Here is a 26,223-nt window from a genome sequence, read left to right on the forward strand (position 1 = left end):
TTTGCCACACAAATCACTATTCTTGACATAATTAAAATTAAGCCCAGTTTAGTTGCATTAAATAACTAATTACAATCATTTACCAATGTAAAAATTCAAGTTCACAAAGCCAGGTAGGCGTACAAATCGTATTAACTTGCAAGCACAACCAAGTTCAATTCGGGATCATTTGCATCTCCAAATACTGAACTGATGACCAGCCAAGAGTTAATTTAACAAGCAATCAGCCAGAGACAGAGCTTGCAATCTATTACACAAACCCAGGTTCCATGACTCATTTTAAGATTCTTTTCTACTATGTACTGTACTGTCTCTAAGTTCCTCTTTATGTTAAAAGAAAATTTGACATCCTACAACACTAACTTGATAATACTTTATAAAAAAGTCACTTTGAAACCACAAACTCTCATATACACTAACAGCTCTTGCTTTAAAATGATTATTTTGTCCTCTTAATGAGCCAAAGAATTCAATGGTAAGGAACTGCTATTTTTGTGGAATATTAGCAATTCCATATGGTTCAGCCTATGTATCAACTCTGAAGAGTGAATCAATAATTTCATTATTACTAGTCAATCAGTACAAAATGGATTGTACCATGTTTATTTTTACCTTCACTTCTCTAACTGAATTCCTCCAAGATTTTATATTTAATATCAAATTATCACAATCCACACAATGCAAACTATATGGAAATTTTCCATTTAAAGAAAGAGGAACAATACACAACCAAAAATACAACTGCCTTTGCCCATTTTTTAAACACACATTGAATCAACTAACATTTTCTATCACATGTTCATGTTAGACATTACTCTGAAGACTTGATATATGTTAAGAATTTTAAACTTTCCAGAAACTAAAGCAGATTAAGAGACTTGAAAACAAATTGAGCATTGCTTCCCTAATTTTTATTAATTTATTTAAATCAGATTCTGATCACCTTACCATCTTCATTCCTATGACCCCTTATCAAAATTTAAGTTAATGAACTTTCAGAAATGTAAACAAGGGCACCAAAGGCAAGCAAACTACAAAAGTACACAGTGCCGGGCCCAGTGGTGTGGCCTAGTGGCTAAAGTCCTCGTTTTGAACCCGCCAGGATCCCATATGGGTGCCTGTTCTAATCCCAGTAGCTCCACTTCCCATCCAGCTCCCTGCTTGTGGCCCGGGAAAGCAGTGCAGGACAGCCCAAAGCCTTGGGACCCTGCACCCATGGGGGATACCAGGAAGTTCCTGGATCCTGGTTTTGGATCGGCATAGCATCAGCTGTTGAGCTCACTTGGGGAGTGAATCATTGGACGGAAGATCTTCCTCTGTCTCTCCTCTCTGTATATCTGACTTTCCGATAAATAAATCTTTTTAAAAAAAAAAGTACACAGTTCCTTGGTGTTACTTTTATTCTTTTTATATTAAATATATATCACCAACTAAATGAGTATTGAAGTGTAATATTCTATTAGATATATCCTAATGCTATTGAAATGCAAACTGACTTTCTTGAAACTTAAGACTATACTATATATTTCCGATAGTAATGAATGAAGTTTAAAAGCAATGCAAGACACTAAATGTGGAAAAAAATCCATTTCAGCACTTCAATTTCAACTTGTGTTTCAGCATACGTGGGTATTGCCTTTTTCTCCTGGCAAATCAGAGATTTAAATTTTTTCTGCAACAAAATTAATTTATCTCATAAGATATTCAGAGTAAATGTAAAACACAAGAATATTACTGGCCTGCTCTGCCTGCTGCTTTTCTTAGAAAAGGATGTAACATCTCTACCAAGACTTTGCTGGGCCTCCTAAAGAGGAATGGAGACCTACCTCCAGGCCCCTGTTACACTAGCGGAGGCCAAAGAAGGTGGAAGGAAGCTGGATGAATTGCATAGGGATTTTTCATAGGAAAAAAAGAGGTGGTGGGGAGGGAACAGACAATGACTGTATTGTTAAATGCACAAATAAGGGCAGACATAAATAAAGGCAGAACTTACTTATCAAACAGTACATAAACATGGACTAAGAATACTCCCTGAACAAACTAGCTACCCTGCCTCTGTAATGAAGAAAATATTATACAATATTTTATATGTTGTAACAATTTTACTTCTTAGAAGACAGAAAGGGAGTGACGGAGGAAATAAGAATCTCTTACACAATATTGTATCTCCTATATCTTCTATCTTCTGTAACTATTAAAGATAAATAACATAAAGTTTAAAGTGGACATACAAATAACTCTTTACTAGTATATTCTGTATGTCTTAAGTTTTCCTATCAGGCTTTCCTACAGTACTTTAAGTTATTAAGTTTATTCATATTTAATTATCCAGATTACCTAAGGCACAGAGGTTTTCAGACCCTTCCTGTAAGCTCATTTTCAGATGAACTTGGCTTTCTTCCCCTTCATTTCACAACAGCTCAGATAAATGTAATTCTCAGATGAACAGATAATGGCCATTCCTTTTAATGGCTTCCATTTTGTTATAAATTTTGAATTTCTTTATTTAAATTTCCTGCTTTGTTACACTGAGACATCTTATTCTTACAAGTGAGCAGGCTATTAAGAGATAACTGAGGAGACTTTCCTTTACTTAGAAAAGCAAACTAACCATCTCCATGTATTTGAAGGATTGTCCTATAAAAGATTTAATTCTATACTACATCAACTATAAAAAAATTAGACATGACTCATTATTGGAACTTTTCTAAATAACTCATTATTCCACAACTAAATCCATAATCCAAGCAGCTGCTTAGAAGATTTCCTATCACCACTGGAAATCACATGAGACATCACAAAAGGGGTTCCAACTGACAATCTAGGGTAGTGTATATACATCTTCAATTATATACCTAAATACATGTGCATTTATAAAAATCTTGCGGCAATTTACTGACAAATCCACATTACAATCAAGATGAAAACTCTTCAATTTTTTGGAGAGCCAAAGAATCAGGTCTTGCTTTTATCATTATGTTTATAACAGTTTTTGCCTAAATACCATGAAATTTAAAATGATATGTCCATAAAAATTGTATATTAAACACAACTCATTTTTGTTGCTTCTTTAAAAACCCAGATCCATTAGAAAAATATCAAAGATTATATTGATGAATCACTGTTAAACTTTGTAGATAAGATGGAATTCTAAACTGAAGTTAGCCCTTTACACATATTATTCTAACCAGTCCACATCCAATGCTATCAATCACTATCAAAATTTGACTTAAAGTGACTAATAAGAATGAGGTCATATAAAACACAAGTAATCAGAAGTGCCTTCTTGGCGACTTACTTGCATGTGGGCAAGATTTAGCACATCCGCAAGGTACCTCTCAGGCAGCAAACATGTTACATACTCCACAAAACAGCACAGGATGTGAACAGGAAGGTAAAGCCTTGTAGGGCACCTTGTGGGAAGTTAATTTGGTTCATACATACTTCCAGAAGGAATATTCTAGAAGATTTAACTGTCATTATTTCAACACCAATTCCTGTAGGCTCTGTACACTGACCTATTGCACATCAGTGGTGCTCAGGGATTTGGTTAAGACTTTTCACATCCAAAAGACATACTAACACCATCACAAAAACAAAGAGCCCATGAACAACTCTTCTTTACTGGAGCACTCCTATAAATCAATTCTTCATGGGGAAAACAAATGACCTAGAACTCGGCTGTATCCAGAGGGAAGACCATGTGGCCGGATTCCACATAGCAGTATCGAGTGCCAAACACTGTTTCCTGTAGTTGTTTGGAACTTACACCACTCCTGGAGCATGCTTCCTCTGTCTAATTCTATGCAAGTGAGAACATTCATCTGGCTCTATCCCTACACCAGACCTCATGGAGCATGGGAAGCAAACTCCAGCACCCCTTTATTCTTACAGATAAGCCATCAGGAAAAAGGTGAAATATGGAAAAAGCCATTGTCCCTATCTAAAGAATCCTGTAAATAATAAACACACAGGCCTGGCAGAGAACAGAAGGAAGTCCAAAAGTGCTTCATCACTGCTGCTGTGTAGACATGTAAATTGGACATTGAAAATCACACTCTGGAATTAACCAATCACTCTGGAATCAACCAATTCTCTTGGTGGAGCTGTCCTCCATCATGTTCATAAAACTTACTGAAAGACAATTAGACCCAATGAACTTCATGTGGAATGCAGATAAAGTACATCTCAACTTTAAACCACTGTGACAGGGTTAAAGATCTCTCAACTCAGGTAAAATGGGATAATGGCCATGAGCTCAGGCAGATTTAATATGCGTAGTAATAAACATACATTTCCCACAGCCTCAGAAAGATTCTTGAAACCTTCCTTCTATACAGAAAGGTAAATACTTCCACTTATTAAAATTTCTAGAGGCTGGCATTGTGACACAATGAGCTAGGCTGCTGCCTGCAACACTAGCAACTCATATCAGAGTGCCTGTGCAAGTCACTCACTCCACTTCCTTTTCCGCTCCCTGAAATACGCCTGGGAAGATGGTATAGACCCTCGTCTATAGAGTGCTTTCTCATTTTTGCTTAGAGGTGGGGCGGTAAAGCTGCTAATAACATGACTTTTGAAAACAGAAGAGATGATTATGTTTCACTGAATTTACAACGCTTTTTTCTCCAGCTGTCTGAGGCTAAGACTCTTCATCCTTAAAATGGGGATAACAAAACACAAAGAAAATAATGACTATAGTACAAAGTAAGTGTCTGAAAATTAATAGCCAGTATCACTGTTCCTACTGTTCTATCCAGATTCACTGTTAAGTATAAAACTCATGTGCTCTTTAACCATCCTTGGGACAGCAGACCCCTTTACCTAAATCTCCCCACTTTCAGGAATTTTATGCATGTCAATCACTGCACTTTGAAAACTATGATCTTTTATTTAATTACTTATATCCTGTGTAGTACAAGGAAATAAAGAAATTTGGGGGTTAAAATATATTTAAATAGCTTTTACTGAAACAATCTTAAAGGCAAAATAAAACTCAGATGGATCATCATGGAGACGGTACAATATACAGCTTTGAAGTACAACATTTACAAAGGTAAAAACCATAAATTATATGTACACGTTTATAACATTAAGTCTAGTGATTTACTAGAGTCACTATGTCTACAGATACCTAAGCGAAGGGTCTTCTATAATCTACAGAAAATTCACACTGAAACTATGGTAGGGATTTGGAAGCAATTTTGTACCCAAATAAACCTATTCCATTTTTCCCATGACCTTACTGAAGTACTACTGTTTTTATACGTTAGCATTAAATACAAACCTATCTTGGTATGAATTTTTATCCACATGTATATCAGGAGTCTAAGAAAGAAAACCAAAAGTTAAAAAAAAAAAAAAGACCACACACAAAAAAACTACGCATATTAACTGCCTGGTTGGTGGAGGAACCAATGAAACCACAAAGAGAAGTTCGACTTCAGTTCCCAAGCCAGATTTCTGGCAACAGTCTTCATAGTAGTTACACCCGGCGGGGGGGAGGGGAGGAAGGATGAACATTCAAAATAATGACATCCCTTATCAGGTAAGCGTATTTGCAGTTGAGTCTTCATACTTCTGAAAAGTTTATAATCCTAAGGGACTGTCAATATTACTGAAAAGAGAGCCGACTTTGATTAAAAGGAAAAATCTGGCTGAGTGTTTTCAGAAAGGATTGTACAGCTAAAATTCACTCAAGCAAAACATTACTTTTTAAGACAGCTAGAAAACATATTACATTTACCAGTCAATTATATTTTAGAATCAGAAGAGATTTCACAGTTGAAGACACTGGGAGCAAGTTAAAGGGCCATCTATACTGGAATTGGCACAGCTAGGATTTATTTGCAATACATTTACTATATAGTGATAGTAGGCTTCTCCTCTTAGGTCTTTAGTAGGTCAGAGGGGCCTATCTTACCATGTTGACTAGAACGGCTAGCTGTATTCCCTCATCATTTTGCTCCATTTCTTTGGTGGAGCAGGCTATAATTATGTGACACACTGCATGTGTTATGTTTCCTCAACTTGTAGGTGTATTGAGGGCAAGGTGTCTTGACCACACTCTTCATTTTACTGAGGCATATTTTACTGGTAGTCCTCCCTTGATTCAGGATGAGAAATGCATGCTGCAAGGTGTCCAGTGTATTCAGGCTGTGTACACTGACTTAATTTTCTGATGTTTCAGTTAGATTGACTAATGGCATCGTACTGCTGATCCCAGCATGCCTTCTTGTATGAAGACACCTGATGCCTGAGACAGTACTGAACTTTACCTGTCCTATGGGGTTTATGTATATACACATGTTTTCCATGTTAACTGAACACTAAGTATTGTGGTGAAGGCACACAGAGCATTTTCGGAATCAAACGGCAAGCTACAGCAGTACCTCCTTACCCACAGATAGTACAGTCTAACACACCCAACAGAACCTGATACTGCAGATGGTACCGAACCCTGTATCACTACTGAAGCTAGGTAACCATACCTTATTTTCAGGAAATGACTTACTGTTGCTTATATCAGGATATCGCAGGCTCAGTGCTTCACGAAATACCACACAGTTGTCAATCAGAACACATTTACTGCTTAACCCTTCAGCTCACAAATTTAACATCTTTTCCATCTGAAGTCTACACTTGGAATAATTACAGTAGTTCGGTTCATTTGTACTTTCCATAATTTCAGTTATCCAAAATGTCAAATGGCCGAGTCTAGAAATAAACAATTGCTGAGTTCTAAATCGTGTGCCATCCTAATTCTCTCCCTTGTGTCTCTAGCACATCCATACCATTTACTTTACCTGCTCATTAGTCCCCTGGAAGCCAACTCAACTAGTAGGCTGTCCATGTATGAAGCCTAGAGCACTAATTGGATTTTAAAGGGCCCAAAGCCCAAGAGTAGTGATGCTGACAATCTGAATATTGCCACAGAGAAGTCAGGAAGTATATCCCTACCATGAAAAGGTGAAAGTTTGACTAAATTTTAAAAATCATATTCTGGTTACCAAAAAAAAAAAATCAGTTGCAAAATGAATCTTCTATACATGAAATTGTGATGGAAAAAACTGACACCGTTTTTTCTTTCATATTGTAAAAGTTGCTCATATTATAAAAGTTTCAGCCACAATCTTAGTGCTCAGTTAAGATGGAAAATATATGTACATAAATCTAAATACCGCATAAAACAGATAAAGTTCAGTACCATCTCAGGCATCGGGTGTCCTCATACAAGAAGGCATGCTGGAATAAGCACTACAATGCCATGATAAATCAATCTGGTAACTAAAGCATCAAAGTAAGTCAGATAGTGTACACAGCCCGAATACACTGGACACCTTGCAGCATGCATTTCTTACCCTGAGTCAAGGGAGGACTCCCAAGGAAACAGTTGAACACACCTCAGTAAAATGCTGATTATCTGCCTGGGTCTACAGCTGCAGTGCATGGTGCACGTAAGTAGCAGAATGTTGCTGTTGCTGGAGGACTATACTGCTTTAAAGCAGAGAGGAAAGGTACAGTGGAGAGGGAAGGGGAAGGAGGGAATCCCTATACCTACAAAACTGCCATCGAAAACTACATACATTGAAAGCTAATTTAAAAATACAAAAGGATTTGTGTCCCTGGCTGGATACAGGAGCATTACACAAGATTTCGACATGCTACTCTAATTCAATTTCAAACTTTGGGTTGTTTATAGAATTTTCTATGTAGTATTTCTGGGTCACAGTTGACTACAGGTAATTAATGCCACAGACAGTAAAAACAGATAGACTGCTGTACTCTGAAGTTACCACTGAGTTCTTGCCCCTCTCCTCCATGTGGCACTATCTGCTTTACCTCCCTAGGATGTAATCCACAGTCCTCATTACAGTGTTATGAAGGAGGGATCAGAGTCATTTTATAGACTGAAGTGGAGATTCTGAGAGTCTGGGTCAGTTTCCCCACACACAGGCAGCTGTCAATAGGACTAGGTAAAAACCTATCTTTAAACAACGTATCCAAATGAGCTAAGAAAATCAATTTAACACATCAAGGTCAAGTTCCTGTGAAGCAGAACAAGACAACTAAGATACTGATTGGAACTGAGAACTGAGCAGAGACAAATGAGCAAAGCCAGGACTAGGAAGATTCACTACACCCAAGAACCACGCAAGCCTACAGTCCTGGATAAAGGGCACATTCCAGAGTAGGGTTGTAATGCAGGTGTTAAAATCGCCATTTAGGACACCTGCATCCCACATGAGTACCTGGTTGGAGTTCTACCTCCAGTTCTAGTCCAGCTTTTTGGCAACAATCCCTTGGGTAGTATCAGATAACTCAGGTACTTGGGTTCCTACCACCCATAAACAAGAGTCAGAGGCATTCAAGGTTCCTAGCTTCAGCCTAACCCAGTCTTGCCTCGATACTGTAGGTTTTTGGTTATTTGACAAGTATACGATCTCTTGCTCACTCTTGCTCTTACAAATAAATGAAAACAAAAGTAAGAACATAGATTCTCGAGTTTGAAGCAGTGTGCTAGTCATGTTGAAGTGAGCCTGTAGGGTAAGGAGCTATTGTAATAGTGAGAGGAAGGAAGAGACATTCAAAGCACAGGAAGCATTGTGAATACATACTAATCTAGTGATTCATGACAACTCTGATCATTTTGTGGACTGAGGCAAAGAAGCTCATGAGCGCAGGAAAGCAAGAAACCAAGTTAGTAAAGCCCATGGGGGTGTTGACAAAAACCTTGTATGGCTAGTGAAAGTATGTGGAGGGCATGAAGTATCAGGATCCACTGCACTGTCAAGTTTAAAACCCATAAGTAAAGGAATTAGATTTGCACTTTTGAAAGAATAGTCGATTAGTTTGGAGTCATTCAAGATAGAAGGCAAAATGACACTTAGAAAATCATTTCAATAACCTGTGGAAAGTGGGCCCTCACTAAGACAGATAGGAAAGGACACAGAAAAAGCAATTCTAACTGTTCACTTACTGGCAGCATGAATAGACAGCTTGGCTGAAATAGAATTGGAAGAGTAAAAAGTGGTTCAGGCAGCAGGCAGTTTGTTGAGTGGTTAGGATGCCTACATACTATACTGAAATCCCAGCTTGGTTCCTGAATCAAGCTCCTGGGTCTAAATTCCTTTTCAAAGAGCTGACTCTTAGAGGCAGCTATGGTAGCTCATGTATTTTGAGTTCCTGATAGCCATGTGAGACACACTGCATTCCTAGTCCCCAGCTTCAGCCCAGCCCAGGCCAGGCCATGTGAGACACATACACACTGCATTCCCAGTTCCCAGCTTCAGCCCAGCCCAGGCCAGGCCATGTGAGACACACACACACTGCATTCCCAGTACCCAGCTTCAGCCCAACCCAGGCCATGTGAGACATATACACACTGCATTCCCAGTTCCCAGCTTCAGCCCAGCCAAGCCCCAGCCAGTCCCAGTCATTGCAGGCATTCATGGAGTGAATCAGTAAGTGGGAACTTGCTCTCTGAATCTGCTTCTCATAAATTATTTTTTTACTTTTTGTTTTAGATGTAGCATTTTTATTTAATATAAAAAAAGCTGTTTGGGCCTTAGTTTGCAACAATCATGTAATACCTAAACAGTTAATCAAATGGAAATGTGAGAAATTTCGAATTAAAATTTTTTCTCATCACAAGACTTTCAAGTCTTTCCTGTGTCCTGTTTTACAGATGTAATGCTTAGCATTTACCAAACTTACAAGAATAGTCTTTTTCCTAAGCTTACTATTAACATTTCATAAGAAAATAAGGTTTCTTGTGAAATACTACTCCAGAGATTTAACTGAATTTAGGGTAGAAAAATAGATTAAAATAGAAAATGAAACCGAGCGTTCATGATGGTAGAAATAAATCCTTGCATGCCAAAGGTACCCGAGTTCTGTACAATGAGGTAAGAATGATAAAAACTGAGCATCGCTAAGTACTTCTATGAACGTGAAATAGACTAAGTGGAGGATGCTAACAAAGTCAGCTCCACCCAAAAACAAAGCAAAGAAACATGCTACTGGTGCATAAATTTTGTTAACAGACAGCCAGACACATACATTATGGCAGACTGCAAAGTTTTTTCCTCCTCTACTTAAATATACACAAAAAGGCCTTGGAACAAGCTTTCTTTGTTCAGGGAGGAATCACTCTAGTGCTCTCCCTTGGTTACATAAGTATAAGCAAACCTACTGCTGGGGGTAAAAGGTAAAGAGGGCTTTGTGGGCTGAGAGAGCTCAACTCCAACACTGTTCCTTGGTAGTCTGAGCCTGCTGTGAGCTGAAAGTTGGCCGATTGGCAGGACAAGGTCAGAGCCTTCTGAGAAAATGACATCAGAAATCCCAAATGCTACTCAGAGCCTAAAAGTTGATACCTTATAGGGTCTGAAGAAGGAGGCCCTAATTCAAGCTTGCAAGAAAGGACATAAGAAGCTTCTGAATGAAATTCATTCGATTGCCTGGAAACACAGCCTCACTAGGTTCAACACGAAAATCACAATGTTTTGGTGGTAAAAAATGGGTTTGAACTACGAGAGCATGCCAACATCAGAAAACTAGAGCTCACAGGAACCCTGGGGGACCAGCCTCACAGTGTACACCAGCAGCCCATCAACTGGAGGTCAAGTTCTGGTTGGCCTTCAAAGACAGACCGATTAGTACCCTGTACACATAACAGACCCCATATTTTCTGGACATTAGGATGTAAACTACTTCTAGAAAAACGTCAAACTTCTATTGACATTAGGAATTCAAACAACTAACTAAAAAGATCACATTTATAAACCAAGATATTTTAGCCAATGAGTACACACTACATACAGATCCTGCCAGCCATACCAATTTGAAGTCCTTGGGGCTACCAGCAACCAAGACAAGCTTAGAACACTTCAGTTGAAAGTGATTTTTGGTAACCAAGAAAATTGAGAGAATAATCTACTGTGAGTTTCCACATATTGAATCAAGATGCATGAAGTACTTCAATGGGTGAGCGTCCCAAGACCTGCAAAGACTGCCAGTATGAAATGGGCACATGAAGGTTAATCCAGATACAACATGCTCAGAGGCCAGCCATGGGCAACAGCACAGGCTGAGAATTAAGGCATAATGGCACCCTTATACAAATACAGCAAGGTGTGTTAGGCTAGAAAGGCTAAGCACTGAAAATACACAAAATGTAGGCTTTAATAATGTGAGGCATTACAGGCCAGTCTAATTTGTGTAGTAATGCTTCACAGCATCAGTACTCTAATATGCCACATCAGGAAAAAGGAAAAATTCATGAATGCCTCTTGATGTAGACAGTATAGACACCTGTAAACTTCTGTTACACAAATTCTTTCAGCATTTCTTTCTGCTTTCACAATATAAACCTTGGTTTTCTTTGCAAGCTCAAACTCATTTCTAGGTGGAAATGTATCTGCAGTGTTAAGGGACCAAACCACCCCTATCCTGAATCTTAGAAATATTAATTTGCTTCAGATCTTTGGGGAGGGATGGGATTTGTAACAAGCTATGGATAGCAAGCACTTTCCGTGCAAATTTCACTGGGAATCTTGTAATTTCTATAGAAGAAAGCATAAGTAAATATGCCTCCCGTAAAGCAAAGGGAGGCATAAGTTATAAATAACATGTATGCAAACCCATATACATTTATTGTAATTCTTAGTATTTTGAACCACAAAAACCAAAATAAGCTCAACAATGCTCCACTATAATTTTCTTGATTCTACATATATACGTATTCAGAGCTGTGATTAATCTATATTTACTGCAACTACCAATCCCAGACTAGATCTAAATTTCACTCAAACATCTATTGGGCAATAAGCCAGATCTTTTACATAAATTAAGCCTATTTACAATTCACGCCATTCTTGTAAGGTACATATTGCTATTCTACTTACAAAGGAAGAAAAGAAGCAGAGGGTCGGGGACAAGTCTAAGGTCACAGGGAATTCCGCAGGGCTTCCTGAACTTATATCATTATGTCCCAACCAATGAGTTAACCATAATCTCCAAAGAATGAGTTAGAGTCATTCAACTGCTTTTTACCCTGTGGAGTGTGTGTTAAGATTCATTGGTTTGAAAAGTAGAGTTACAGAGAAAAAAGAAACATAACTTCCACCTACTGATTCACTCTTCAGATTCCTACAACAGCTGAGATGAAACCAGCAGCCAGGAACCCCATTTACACAGTTCTCCCACACAGATGGCAGGGTCCAAAATACTGGGACTATCATCTACAGCCTTACCAAGCACATTAGCAAGCTGGATCAGAAGCAAAGCATTCAGGACTTCAGCGGGCACTCCAACAAGCAGTTTAATCTTCTGCATCAGTCAGAACAGTAGCCCTGTCACCCTGCAGACTGAAACTCTTCAAATCACTGTATGCCCCAAAAATACAGACATATAAGGCCCTAGGAAAAGGCATGTCCCATGGCTACAGACATTCCAGCCATTTCTCAGATCCTGCAACATGAAGATGGAAAGCAGCCATCTTACTTGTTTGCAGAGTCCTACAAACCAAGATACACAATATTCCTCAAGAGTAAAAAAAAAAAAAAAAAAGTTCACTACTTCCATATTTGATTATTTTGAAAGGTTTCTTTCATTTGGAAGACAGAACAGCAGAGAAAGATTGGGAGAGACAGAGAAATAGATCTTCCATCTACTTATTCATTCCCCCAATGCCTACATTAACCACGAATTGGCCAGGCTGAAGCCAGAGTCAGGAAATCAATCATTCTTCCATGGGAGTGAACCAAGTCCTGAAGCCATAATCTGCTGCATCCCAGGGTGCTTGAGGAAGAAGCTAGATCAGAAGTGGATGTGGAACTTGAACCCAGATGTTCCAGTATGGGATGAGGACATCCTAAACAGCAGCTTCACTTACTGAACCATGTACTTACACACTGTAAAACAGAAATGTTCTAGCACCGACTTCACATCTCTTCCTCATTACATCATAGCAGACATAGAACCAAACAAGTGGTCTCCAAACTGAACAAACATGGATAAAGTTAGCCTATCTACAAAGCTTAAAAACATCCAGCTCCAACTAATGAAACACAGTGAATCACGAGAAGAAAAACTGGCTCAAGGAATAAAGAACAAGAGCTGCACTGGCTCGTGCCATGACTAAACCAGACACACATTCTTAGCTTTGGGTGCATCTTGATTCCAGCCTCACAAGATGTCACCAATTCCCTCCACAGCTCTTAATTCCTCTGAACTGTATCCATTTTGAAACTCCATGTGCTACCCAGACTTTGAAGCTTGGAGAATCCACAACAGACTCACACCCACACACTTCTAAATCAAACACTGAAACAAAACTGCCCCTGCAAATGTCACAACATGTTGCACTGGTCCCAGATGAATGCCCCAACCCATCACTATAGCCAAAGGCATAGGGTGTTCTTACTGACTAAATGTCTGTACCATACTCAGAGTCGGGACAAGGTAGTTTCTCAAAAGAGCCCTCAGGCACAGAGGACAGAGATGACTGATCAGAATAAAATTAATGCTATCCCAAATTAGAAAAACAGTTATTCCTTATTTTTCCCCTCAAATATTAGTTTTCAGGGCCAACATTATGGTACAGCAGGTAAGGCCACTGCCTATAATGCAGGCAACCTATATGGGTGCTGGTTTGTGTCCATTTCCAATCCAGCTCTCAGCTAATGGTGGTCAAAAGCCAACAGAAGATAACCCAAGTTCTTGGGCTCCTGGCATGTAGAAGCAGCTCCTGGATTCGGAATTGAACCTGGCCATTATGGCCATCTTTGGAGTCAATCAGCCTATGAAACATCTTTATTTCCTAACTCTTCCTTTCTCCATCTGATTTTCATATAGTAACTCAATCTTAAACAAATGTTTTAGTTTTTGCACTTAAACTTTAAGATTCAATTTTGATCTTCAATTTTGATTAAGATCCCAAACCCATTAAAAACAATCATAAATGCAGTAACTCCATAAATGGAGTTCTTATCTTGCATCTGGACCCTCTGTTAAGCACCTTCCAAGTATTAGTTAATGCAATAATAACCCAGCATCAATTATAGATGAGACAGGCTCAGATTTCAAGTTAGTTGCCCAAGAGCATATAGGAAAGACAACCAGAATTCAAACCAAGAGCAAACTCAATCCATATGTTTAATTAAGCATAAATCTAAGACCTACTAGCTCATGATCTGAATTACTTCACAGCACCTGTCCCAAACCTTAACACAAAGATATCCCATAACTTAAATTAGGAGGAATTTCTTTCACCCAATAATGGTTCTCTAAGAAAACTCATCACCTTATATAGGCATCCTGACTTGAAACAACTGACATGAAGTCTGAGCATCAGAAAGTAGGCCCTTCCACACACCCAGAGCCACACCAGAGCCCATCCCAGGCCCTTAGTTCAACAACGGCAACAGCCTGATTTCTATTACTCTATGGAAATGGTCTCATTACAGAAAAATTCCATGTGCCTCTGCAGTGCAAATGTGCCAACGGACAGCTCAGTGGGAAATACGCCCAGGCAGCAAAGCTTTCATCAAAGCAGACTGACAGAAAATTCTTCATGAGCAGCAAGGAAGTGAGTAAATTTACAGACCCTGCTGTGATATCAAAAAGGTAGCATAACTTTTAGTTTTAAAAAATGTTTATCTACTTAAAATGCCATAGTGACAGAGCCGATTAGGGCAGAGCAAGGGGAAAGGCAGGGGAGACGGTGGGGCGCAGGAAGGGGGAGCAATTGGTGGGTTGAGGAAACAGTCTCCTACCCACTGGTTATTTCCCCAGATGTCTGCATCAGATACGGCTGCTGGCTCAGGCCAAAGCCAGGAGTCCAGAACTCCCTGTATGTCTCCCACACAGCTGTCATGGACTAGATGGCAGGGTCCAGACACCAGAGCCATAAGTACAGCCTCCCAGGATGCATGAACAGGAAGCTGGATGGAAAGCCAAGTGGACAGTTCTCAAACCAGCACTCATTTGGGATGTAGGTGAGCCAGGGTGCAGTTTCACGGAGATTACCACCATACCAACCCAACTAGTAATTTCTCACATCATTCCAGTACAAATTACATTCCTAAATTTCATATGTCAAATAAAGCAGTTAACAAAGAAACCTTTACTTTCGTTACCATCAAGTCAGAAAGGGCTTCATCTTTAAGTTAATGGTTTAAGTGATTTTTCAGAGTATAAACCCAAAAGCAGGCAGGAGCAATGGGGTTTCTTAAAGGAATTCCAAGTTCCCCTCTCAAAGCAGGGACAAACCCTCAGCATCTGGGGCAAGGATGGCACTACTTCAGAAAACTGTCAGCACTGAACAACCTTGTAGTAAGCAATTCATTTACATTCAAGTACTAAGCTCATTTCTCAATCCTACATGATGTCCACAAAAAGGTATAGAAAATGGTCCAACTATTTTAATTACTATTGTTACCAAACCTATTAGAAGTAAATCATTGAATAAGGACCACAATTTCAGGAAATAAGGGTGACACTGGAAAGCTAAGTTTTTACAACCCCTGCTAGAGCATTTAAGGGTTTGCCTCACAACATTTCATGAAAGAATTCACTTATTTCTGATAACATTTTACTGCAGAATTTTCTCATGTCCAATACTATACATCCCTTTCAAGTCTGATTCAAAATAGGTTTCCTGTGGCCCAAACTGAGGAAAAGCTTGGCCACAGTTTAATGAATAAACCAAACAGTGGAGGAGTGAGAAGAAAGCATCATAGCTGGAACTTGATTTCCTTCACTGTAGACTGTAACCATCACTATGCAGCAGATAAGTGACACATTACTTTTTTCTAAAACTGAAGCATAGTTAGAATCTAATATATCAGATGTGGTTTGGTCTCTCCTATGAGTTCATCCCCTGCTATCATCCTCCAGAGAGATCCAGAACAGCACACAAGAAAAGCAATGTGGGGTCAATGTGATGGCTCAATTGGCTAATCTCCACCTCCAAGTGCCCGCATCCCATCTGGGTACCAGTTCATGTCCAGGATGCACCACTTTCATTCCAGCTCCCTGCTTGTGGCCTAGGAAGACAGGAGCAGATAACATGAGGCCTTGGGACACTATACTTGTGTGGGAAACCCAAAGGAAGCTGCTGGCTCCTGGCTTCTGATTGGCTCAGCTGTGCCCACTGGGGCCATCTGAGGAGTGAACCAGCAAATGGAAGATCTTTTTGTCTCTCCTTCACTTTGTAAATCTGCCTTTCCAATAAAAGTAAATTTAAAAAAGGGGGGGGATTGGGAGGAGGAGACAGATGTCACAGAGCCAGACTTGGTTCTTATGCTCTCACAGGACTTTAAAATCACCATCTAAGCTCCTTGTTTAAATTCTTAATTGGAACAGCGGAATGTTTGCTTGCTGCCCTTGTCAAACCATTATGAAAATCATATGAGGTCAGTAATATTGAGCACTATGTAATCTTCAGAATGTTACAAACAATAGGTTCTATTACAATTCATATAATCTTAGATGAAAAGGTACCAGATTTACAGAAATTCTACATTCATGTGCACATACATATTTTTCAGCTTGACAGAAATTAAATCCCAAGAGATGGAGGACCATAAACTAACTTGTTCAAGTCTCTCTAGGATCTAAATTCACACAGCGTGGGCACTGGTGGTTTCCTGTTTGGGATTCCCACATCCCATGTCATAGTGCTTGGGTATGAATACAGTCTCCTGATTCTGACTTCTGGTAGACATGTACCTGGGAGACAAAAAGTGCCTGGGTCTCTGCCTCACACGTGGGAGACCTAGATTGAGTTCCTCACTCACAGCTTTGGTCAGGCCCAGACCTGGCAGTGTGGGTGTTTGAGGAGTGAACATACAGATTCAAAGCATCTCGCTTTCAAACAAATAACTTTTAAAATGTTTATATTCACAATACCAGGAATTATTCTGTCTCTGAAATAACACTGCTCTAAGTTTTTCATCTGAAAACTTTAAAATTGCATGAATCACATCAATTCCATCACACACAAGCTGGACCCAAAGCCAACCATGAAACCACCTGCCTAGGAGAACCGAGAAGCCTGTATGGGAATGGCCGAAGTGCCTAGGACACTGTTGCCACAAATGTAAAGGAGAATCAGCCACATCTGGTTCAAACTATGGCTCCAATCCCTAGCAGATATGTAACTCTGGGTGTTCTCATCTGTATAGTGACAAGAGATGTCTGCCTCCTAAGGTGTTGAAAAATTGTGAAGGGATACACAAAGCAAAACAGCAAAGATACTGAGCGAGCATCAGTAATGTGGAGGTAGGTGTGGCCTTGGCTGTTACACCCAGAATTATCCCACTGGAACAAAGTTATGCACTTGAAAGTATTCATGTTACTTTCCAATAGGAATAATCATTTCCTGAAAATTTGCATGCAGACAAGTAGTTCCTTTATGAGTTTTAAACATTCAAAAATCATTTCCAAATCATTCTTATTGCTTAATTCCCATAAACAAATAAATTTAGAGGAAAAATAGGTTAAAGAAAGGATCAGAGGACAGTAACTACAAGAATGTCATTGGCATTTTAGGACTAGAAGCTTAGAGAGGGTCAGCTTCACTTAGGTTTCTGTTTGGGCTCTGTATTCTGCAGCCACAGACAAATGTGCTATCCTTTCTAGCTAAGTAATATCTTGGCTTTTGGTTGCTTACACTGATTATACTTTATCCTCCAATTTTTTTTTGGACCTTGGGACAGCTAAATCGCACCTTGCCAGAGTTAAAAGGAATCTTAGAAACCACACTCATATTCATCTGCTTCCTTTTTTAGGCTTCTAGGCAAGCAGTCTGCTGGTTGAGGAGGCTAAAGACCTCTAAAAGGTCACACAATGACTCTGGACTGAGGCCAGGTAGAGGACCCAAGACTTTGCCCTCTGCAGACGGAACATTCAACATCCAGTTTGATCATTTTTACATATTTCATGAGGGTGCAAAGGGTCAAGCACTAGAGGAAAGTGGAGTGAGACCACTGTTTTGACTTTCTCTTTCCTTCCTGTATCTGGGGGGAGGGCAGAGATAAGGGGAGAAGCCACAACCAACCTCCCAACCATTCCAGGGTCCCCATTGCGGGGCATGCTCCGAGGGCTCTGCTCAAGTGGTTTTGATAGTTCAACAGTTCAGTATTGCTGCCGATCTTGCCACTCCAGTCACAATGAAATCTCTCCAGACTGCCTTGGCCAACATGTTCCACCTTAGAATCTCCATGTGCCCAGGTATTCACTGCCAACTCTTTGCTGTGGTAGCTGATCAATTTTTTCTGTCCTCCATCCTGTTATGGTACCAGGTGTTATCCACAGGCTCCAGTGTACTGCCATATCCTCCATGTGCATCTAGATATGTTGTCCACTGCTCTAAGCCACTGAGGAGGCCCAGCTCTGACATATGCAATTCTTGCTCAGACCATGGAAACTGCAATTTTCTCCATGGTTGGAGTTCTGACTCCAGCAGTGCAGAGGGAGGGTTTCCCAAGAAAACTTCATCTGAGGTGATCCCAGACCTAATTCTTGTGTGCATGCCAGTACAGGGTCCTGCACAGTCCATCACCCCTATCAGCCTATGCACACACTGTTAGTTGCAATTGCTGGGTCAGTTGTCTCCAGTCCTGTCTATGCAACCAATGGGTATTGCAGCCCACCCAATCCCACCTACCATACACTTGGTCACCATGCAAATCAGTAGAAGCTACAGCCTAGTTGAAGTGACCTGCAGTAACTCCCACCAGGCCCGCCCCCTGCCTGGTTCATGTGCTTGCCAGCATGTACAGACTGGTTCTGTCTATACCACATTCCATTCAGCTTTTACATGTGTCAATAGGCATTGAAGCCTAATTTGACCCAAACAGCCCCACTATCCAGCCCACACACGTACTGGTGGGTACCACTCTGGCCATGCCTGTCCCAGTCCTGGTTCTCATGCTCACCAGTGGGAATTGTAACCCAAAAGGGAGGTGTCCGTTTCCCTACTGGGCCCATTCCCAGATCTTGCTCTCTCCAGGTGGTACTGCAGTTTAGCTTGGTAATTTTTCCCCTAGGCAAGGATCTTCTAACCAATGCTGCAACAAAGCCCCACCAACCCTCATGCCCTTTGCCTTCTGTGTGTACCAGTAGGCACAGTCTGCCCAGCCTGGCTTGTCCCTGATCCAGCTTGCATGCAGGCCAACAGGTATTGTAGCCCAACTCTCACATTCACCAATGGGTACCATACAGCCCCCTATTGGGTTCATCCACTGCCCAGCACATCTCACATATGCTGGTTAGGTGCCGCGGCCCAATCTGTAATAACCTGCATGACTCGGCATTTGTAAGTGGGTGCTGTATCCTAGCCGGGGCCAGCCCACCCCTAGTTCCAGCTCACGCTGGTTGGGACCATAGCCTAGCCAAACCAGCCATCCCCCAACCCCAACCCTAATGTGGACTGGCAGGTCCCTCACACCAGTCTGGCTCTTGGATTCGCCAGTGGGCAATATGAACTGGCCCAGCCTGGCTTGCCCCAGACCTGAGTCAAAGGTAAGCCCAAGGGTACCATAACCCAGCGTGGTCTGGGCTGCTGCCTATTGTGGTTCATACGTTCACCTGCCCGGACTGTGTCCTGACAGAAGAGTTGCCAAACTCCTCCATCAGAACCTCTCCCAGTGCCAGATCTTAAACATACCAGTGGGTCCATAGGCCAGACCTACTTAGTTCACCCCCTATCATAGTCAGAATGGCCTTTCCTGACCAGCCCTCACCCATTCCGGTTCTTATTATCGGGTGCTACAGCCCAGTCAAGCCTGGTCCATATCCAGACACAGCTCACGCACGGCTCAGCAGGGACAGAGACCCAGCCCATCCTACACCTATCCTGATTCTCACGAGTTCTAATGGGTGCTAGAGTCTAGCCCAGTCTTGTATGCCCCATACCTAGTCCATACCTAGGGAGACTTTATCCATGTTCAGACCAGACCACAACCAACTCTGACCCCTGCATACAACAGTGAAATCCACAATCCAGTTAAGGCATCCCCTTAGCTCCCCAACCAGGCCCGATACCAGCCACAGATTTTGTGCATGACAGTGATGGCTGTGATTGAGCTTGGCATAGCCCCTCACCTGTCTTGGCCTTTGCTTTCTGATGCTGCAGCCTGGTCTGGCCCAGCCAGCCCCCAGTCCCAACTCTCACTAGTGGGTGCTACAATCTCGTCTTGCTCAGTCTGCTCTTATCCCTGGCTCATGAAAGCCAGCAGATGTGGCAGCCTAGCTTGGCATGACTTGCACTTCAGCCTGGGGTTTCTACACTTGCCAGTGAGCTATGGTTTGCTCGGTCCCACCTGGTCTGCCCCCTTCCAAAACTAACTCATACACTTGCCAACGGATGGAGCTACCCTGCCTAGCCTGGCCAACACCTAGATTTCCCCACTTGGGCCACTCCCAGACCCAGATCTCATGCATGCCGGTGGATGCTTGGCCTGCCCCAACCATTTCAGCCTTTGTATGAGCTGGTACAACCTGGCTGGCCCCACACTCCGTTTTAGGGTATCCTGCAGGTGCTGCAGCCTGAACCTGCCCTGCTTGTTCCAGGCCCCAGTACTGGTGAGCATCAGTGAGTTCCATAGTCACATCTAGCTCAGCCATCATCACCCCAACTCTCAAGCTAACCAGAGTAGGGCTTATAGTTCCATAGGGTTAAGCCCACATATCCCTCACAGAATCCACCCCTGAAACTGGTTCTCTCACATGCTGGTTGGTGTCATGGCCCAGTCTAATGCTACCCATCCCCTGATGAGACACTGTCAGGTACTAGGATCAGGCCCTACCAGACAAGCCTCCAGCCATAGCTTGCATGTGTGCTGGCATGTGTTAGCCATGTTCCATGCCAACAAGCCCAACCCAGGACTTCGATGTGGGCTGGTGCATCAGTCTGACCCATAAAGGTCTCTCCCATCCAAACCACCAGGTCTCAGTCTCCTCGCTTGCCTGCAAGTATAGAATTGTGCTCTTTTTACCAAAGAAAAACCCAAGCCAGCCAAACCCTTACTTTGGCTTCATGTTATAACCAAAATACTACAGCCCTGCAATCCAAGTATCACTCTCAAGCCTTCTTTTGTGAAGGCTACAGCACATGAACGACAAGTGTGAGGACAAACTTCGTGTTATTTTTGGTGTTTTCCTTCTTGGGTACTTATTTTCATAATGAAGATTATGTTGGCAGGGGCTAAAGTCATGTCAGCTTAATTACTTCATCCTTTCATTGCTGTTTATTTCTTAGATGTTTAAATTTAGTCACTAAGCTACCATGCTGGGTCCTAAAATCCTCCCTTGCATGTGCCAGGATCCCATTTGGGTATCAGTTCATGTTCCGGCTGCTCTACTTCTCATTCAGCTCCCTGCCTGTGGCCTGAGAAAGCAGTTAAGGATGACCCAAAACCTTGGAACTCTGCGCCTGCATGGAATTCCCAGAAGAAGCTCCTGGCTCTGGATCAGCTCAGATCCAGCCGCTGCGGCCACTTGGGGAGTGAACCAGTGGATAGAGAATCTTTGTAAATCTGACTTTCCAATAAAAGTAAGTACTTAAAGAAGTTTAAATTATCTCCCATCACTTCATAATAAGTGCCCATGACCTCTGATAGGATGATTTGTTTTACCTAACAGGTCCAAGTGCAGAGTGCATGTTAGTAATAAGTAAATATTAAAATTCCTACATAAAAGGTATACAGAAATCCAAAAAATCTAAGTATAAATGACAACCTTAAATATCTCAAGTCATCTCCCAATGTCAGAAAAGAGGTGAGCATTTTTTCAACTTGCAAAAATTAGGTGCCTTCTAAATACAGGAAAGACTAGAAGGAAAAAGTACTGGTCCTCAGCTTTTACAGCCAACAAGCCACGTAAATGATAGAGGATGCAAGTCCTCTCAGGAATAAACAGGAGGAAAAAACAAAAAGATTTCTCTTGTACTGCTTTAACTGTAACAGCAATCCTATCTCACCAGGAAAGTTGCTGCTATGTATTTGGTTGTCACTACTGTGTATTGTACTGTTTTTCTAAGCCACCAGGGTGTGAAATTTAACCACATTTTATAGAAGACAAGCCACTTATATAATGTCCCCCACTTCACAGAATTTGATACAATGTCTTTCAGCCAACAACAAAAAATAAATGGCATTACCTTCCCAAAATCACGAACATCAAACAGGTCAAAGGCTTCGAAGAGTTCACTTTTCCTCATTCCAAATGTCTCGCAACACGCCGTGAGAAATGTCCTTATGTTCTTCAGACAGAGAAACTAAGGAACAGGAGACAAGCATTAGTATACAGAGAACGCCACTGACTGCTCGCTCTACTGTCACACTCACACGCATCACAGGGACAAGGGAGAAGCAGCCAGCTCCTGAGGTCACTTGCCAGTGATGCTGGCAGGATACAGGCTAAGCACCCACCCTCACTCCAGGCTGCCCCAACCAGGGGCAAAGCAGACAAACCTCCACCCAACAAGCTTTCATTCTAATGTGAGAAGACAGGTGAGAACAAACGCAACAACATACCAACAGTGGCTGCTTTTCAGCTCCTATGGAGATAAGGACAGCAAGTAAAGCCAAAGGGGACAGGTAAGAAATGCGCATTGCCAGAGGTGGGGGTGGGAGGAGGCCTGAACATGCTGGCCATTCTAGAGCAGCAGAGATGGGAGGTTCAGAAGGAGCATGCCAGGAAGAACTGTAGAAAAGATAGGATAGTAGCCTACCTAGGCATGCTGTACTAAGGCTCCAAGGCGAGGGTGCACGAATATGTCTGACAAAGGACCAGTGGGCTAAAACAGAGTGACTGGGGCAAATGGTAGAAGATGAGCTGGAAAGATATGGGTGGATTAGAAGACAGAAGGGTCCTGGTGGACAACTCTTTGCATATGGGAAGCCCCATATTGAGCTAAACAAGGAACAAAATACAATGTTCTGAAGGAGTCTTTACAGACCCCTCTGTTGAATACAGACTGAAACCTGAGCGAAGGTAAAAGGCAGGGAACTGAGGTCAGAAACTATTGTGATAATCCAGGGGGAAGAACTATGTGAAGACCAGATGTTAGCATTTTCCCTGTGTCATATCCAAATTACGTGTCAGTCATGCAATGGGGCTTCAGGCAGGTAGCTGGATACACAAGTTACAGTCCAGGAGATAGGAATGTACTTCAGACAAAGTTGGGAGTGTTAGTAGAGAATATCTAACCATGACAGCAACTAGAGGAGAGGACCCAGGAGCTCAGAACTTCACACAAGGAAAGACACAAAGGAATGTGAGAAAGATTGGTGAGGAAGGTGATACAACAGGAGAATGGGCTTCCAGCCAGCAAAGAAAAGTGTTTCTAGGTGGAGAGAGTGGCAAGCCATGTCAGATGCAAAGAAGATTTACATCGAATCCTGCCGCTAGAACCTAGTGGTGTGAAGGTTATGGCGAAAGCAGTTTTGGGGAGCAGGGTGAAAAGTTGCTGAGGGGTACAATGGGAAAAGAGGAAACGAGAATAGGATGTAGCCTGAGTTAGGCTGCACAGGGAAAGAGAAATAGAGGGTTTTAAAAAACAATGGCAGAAATTACAACACGGATTTTTTTATAGATCTTTTTGGAAGACTAAGTTACATAGAGAAACAGATTAAGTGATTTCATCTATTCGTTCATTCCTCAGATGGCCACAGTAAGCAACGCTTGGGCCGAGTGGAAGTTAGGAGCTTCTTCCAAGTCTCCCATCTTAAACACAAAAGTCAGAATTTACTTGCAGTGTCCAAAAGACAGATGCCCACAGCAAAAATCACAGTGTCCTCAAAGTAAATTCATTATTTCTAGAAGTGTTATATGCAGTCCCACACATGAGCCAAAACTTTAGTAATTTTGACTGATGTGAACTAAAAAAAAAAAAAGAAAAAAAGAAAAAATAGCTGTTTTTCTTAAGAAAAATCCTTAACCCTCAATAAATCAGCAACATTTCATCTTACTACACTTTAAGTGACATCAATATTTTGCCCTGTTTTGGGGGCTTTTAGAATGTGAATCCAGCACATTTTACTTATTCTGTATCTGAAACACCCAGAGATTTCATAGGCTCAAACACTGTTTCACCCTTTATGGAAATCTTTCTCAAGGCCTAAATATTTCAGGAGGGTTAAAAACCACATGGGAAACATCATAAACCCTTTGAAACAAATGCAGCAGCCAATCGCCACATGAAATTTACTTTCACTTTTAAAAATTCATGAGGGACCTTTACAACACAGACTCACTCTGCATGCAGCTCTCGCACACAGAATTGCTTATTTACAGATTAAAAGCTGTGCATTCCCCCTCAAGACAGACACTAATTACTCTCTCAGGGATTATGCAACTGCTCCTGGCAATATTTTTTACATAATTAAGTGCCCCACTCATAGCTCACCAAGGAACAAAGCATAGCAGCATAGGCCACCCTCTGAAGGTTTCTCAAACTCAAACTTTCCCCAAATGGAAGGAAAATGGCAACTGACTTCCACTGAAGTGCTTTGATCATTCAAAAACAAATAGTATTGAAAAATAAAAACAGCATGTAATCTAGCTCTCACTGCATACACAGAAGTTTCAAAAGTGGGCCTTCCTCTAAATTCTTGTCTCTTCACTTTCAGTTCTATTAAATTCAACTAAATACTGGCTCTGAAAAACGTCAGGGTATGCTCTCTCCCAGGCAGTCCTCAAACCTGGTTGCCCTATATTTTTCATTCAATAGGGTTAAAGTGCCTACCATGCTACATAAACTGAAAATGCTAAAAATGAGACCAGGTTCTATTTCAAACATTGTTTTTAAACTACCCAGGGAGAAAGTTGAGCTTCTCCCACTGACCTTGCTCTTCACTGGTGTCCAGCTCTGGGCACACACAAGGATGGAACCAATAATGAAGGAGAGTGCTGCTGTCACCGTAAATGTCCCAAGCAGAGATGCCCCTGCTAGTGTGCCTGTGTACTGCCTGCTTCTAATTTCACACCTTTGTTTTATTTTAAAATTTCAAACCAAAAGAACGGTTCAAAGAATAATGGATATAATGGATACTCCATCTACCCAGCCAGGCAATCACTGTGCCATATCTGCTTCTGCATGTATACTTGTACCCTTCATTTACCAAGTGTGTCCCGGTCTACTCATTAGAAGTTTTTTAGGCCTCTGTATCACCTGTAGCAGCCTAAAATACACCATCTTCAGAGGTAGTTCATGAGGTACTAGACAAATTTGTCTGAAATCCATTCTAAACATTTTACATCTGACCAGAATTTATAAAGTTTTGATAAACCATCTAATCTTGGCTTAGAATTTTTTATTTTAGTTAAGCTTGAATAGCCAAGGATGTCTAAAATATCAAGTATGTTTCTGTGACAGAGATGGAAGTAGCAGTTGAGCAACCTGTTGATAATGGTTCCTATTCTCTCAAGACCCAAAGGACATACATTTAATTCCACTTGAAGATAAACATATCCTGGTACGAGCAGGCTCATAGAAGTTCAGAGGGCCAAGGCTGACCTAGAAGGACCCAAGTTAATTTTATACTCAAGGCCAGCATCTTGGTGTCCATGAGTTAAGCCACCACTGACAGTATCTGTACCTCACACGAGCACTGGCTCATATCTCAACCATTCAACTTCCAATTCAGCTCCCAATGTGTCAGGGAAAGCAGAAGGTGCTTCAGGAACTTGGAGTCTACCACCCATGTAGGAGACCAGAATGAAGCTTCAACATGGTCCAGCACATGCATTCATTCATTCATTCATTCTCTCTCTCTCTCTCTCTCTCTCTCTCTCTCTCTCACACACACACACACACACACACAAATACCTTAGTATGTCTAATAACACACCTACCAGTGGCCATGACAGGAAATATCAAATCATAGGGATCATAAAGGACCAGGGTAATGGGAAATCTCTAATTACTCCCTTAATTAGAATATATCTCCCCTTTAAGTAATCTCTAATAGTGAACATAGTTCAAAGATGGGACCACTTCAAGATAGGGCCATACCCCTTGTAGAGTTGATACTTTTGTTTTCAATTAAAATCTTGCTGATCAATACTGTTTTGATATACTTCTGAGCTGTTTCTTGAAGCAAAGTCAAGGAACTGGGTACTGGGCAGTTCTCCCAGACCAGTGCAATTCTTTCAAGATGAAGAGCTGACAATCAAGGATACAGAAAAGTTTAAACAGAGCTATTTATTCAT

The 26,223-nt window shown here is 41.3% G+C and overlaps 1 protein-coding gene across 4 annotated transcripts in view; it reads right to left on the minus strand.

Moving 5' to 3' along the window:
* The window catches only part of VAV3 (vav guanine nucleotide exchange factor 3), a 349,285-nt gene that overhangs the window by 249,021 nt on the left and 74,041 nt on the right, over nucleotides 1-26,223 (minus strand). For all 4 annotated transcript variants that reach the window (XM_040998716.1, XM_040998713.1, XM_040998714.1 and 1 more), the window contains exon 2: nucleotides 22,169-22,285. In XM_040998716.1, the coding sequence (XP_040854650.1) occupies nucleotides 22,169-22,285 (117 nt within the window). The remainder of the gene's footprint in view (nucleotides 1-22,168; nucleotides 22,286-26,223) is intronic.

The sequence above is a fragment of the Ochotona curzoniae genome, unplaced genomic scaffold (assembly GCF_017591425.1).
Source record: "Ochotona curzoniae isolate NIBS_2020 unplaced genomic scaffold, NIBS_Ocur_1.0 scaffold_1037, whole genome shotgun sequence".
Taxonomy (NCBI): Eukaryota; Metazoa; Chordata; class Mammalia; order Lagomorpha; family Ochotonidae; genus Ochotona; species Ochotona curzoniae.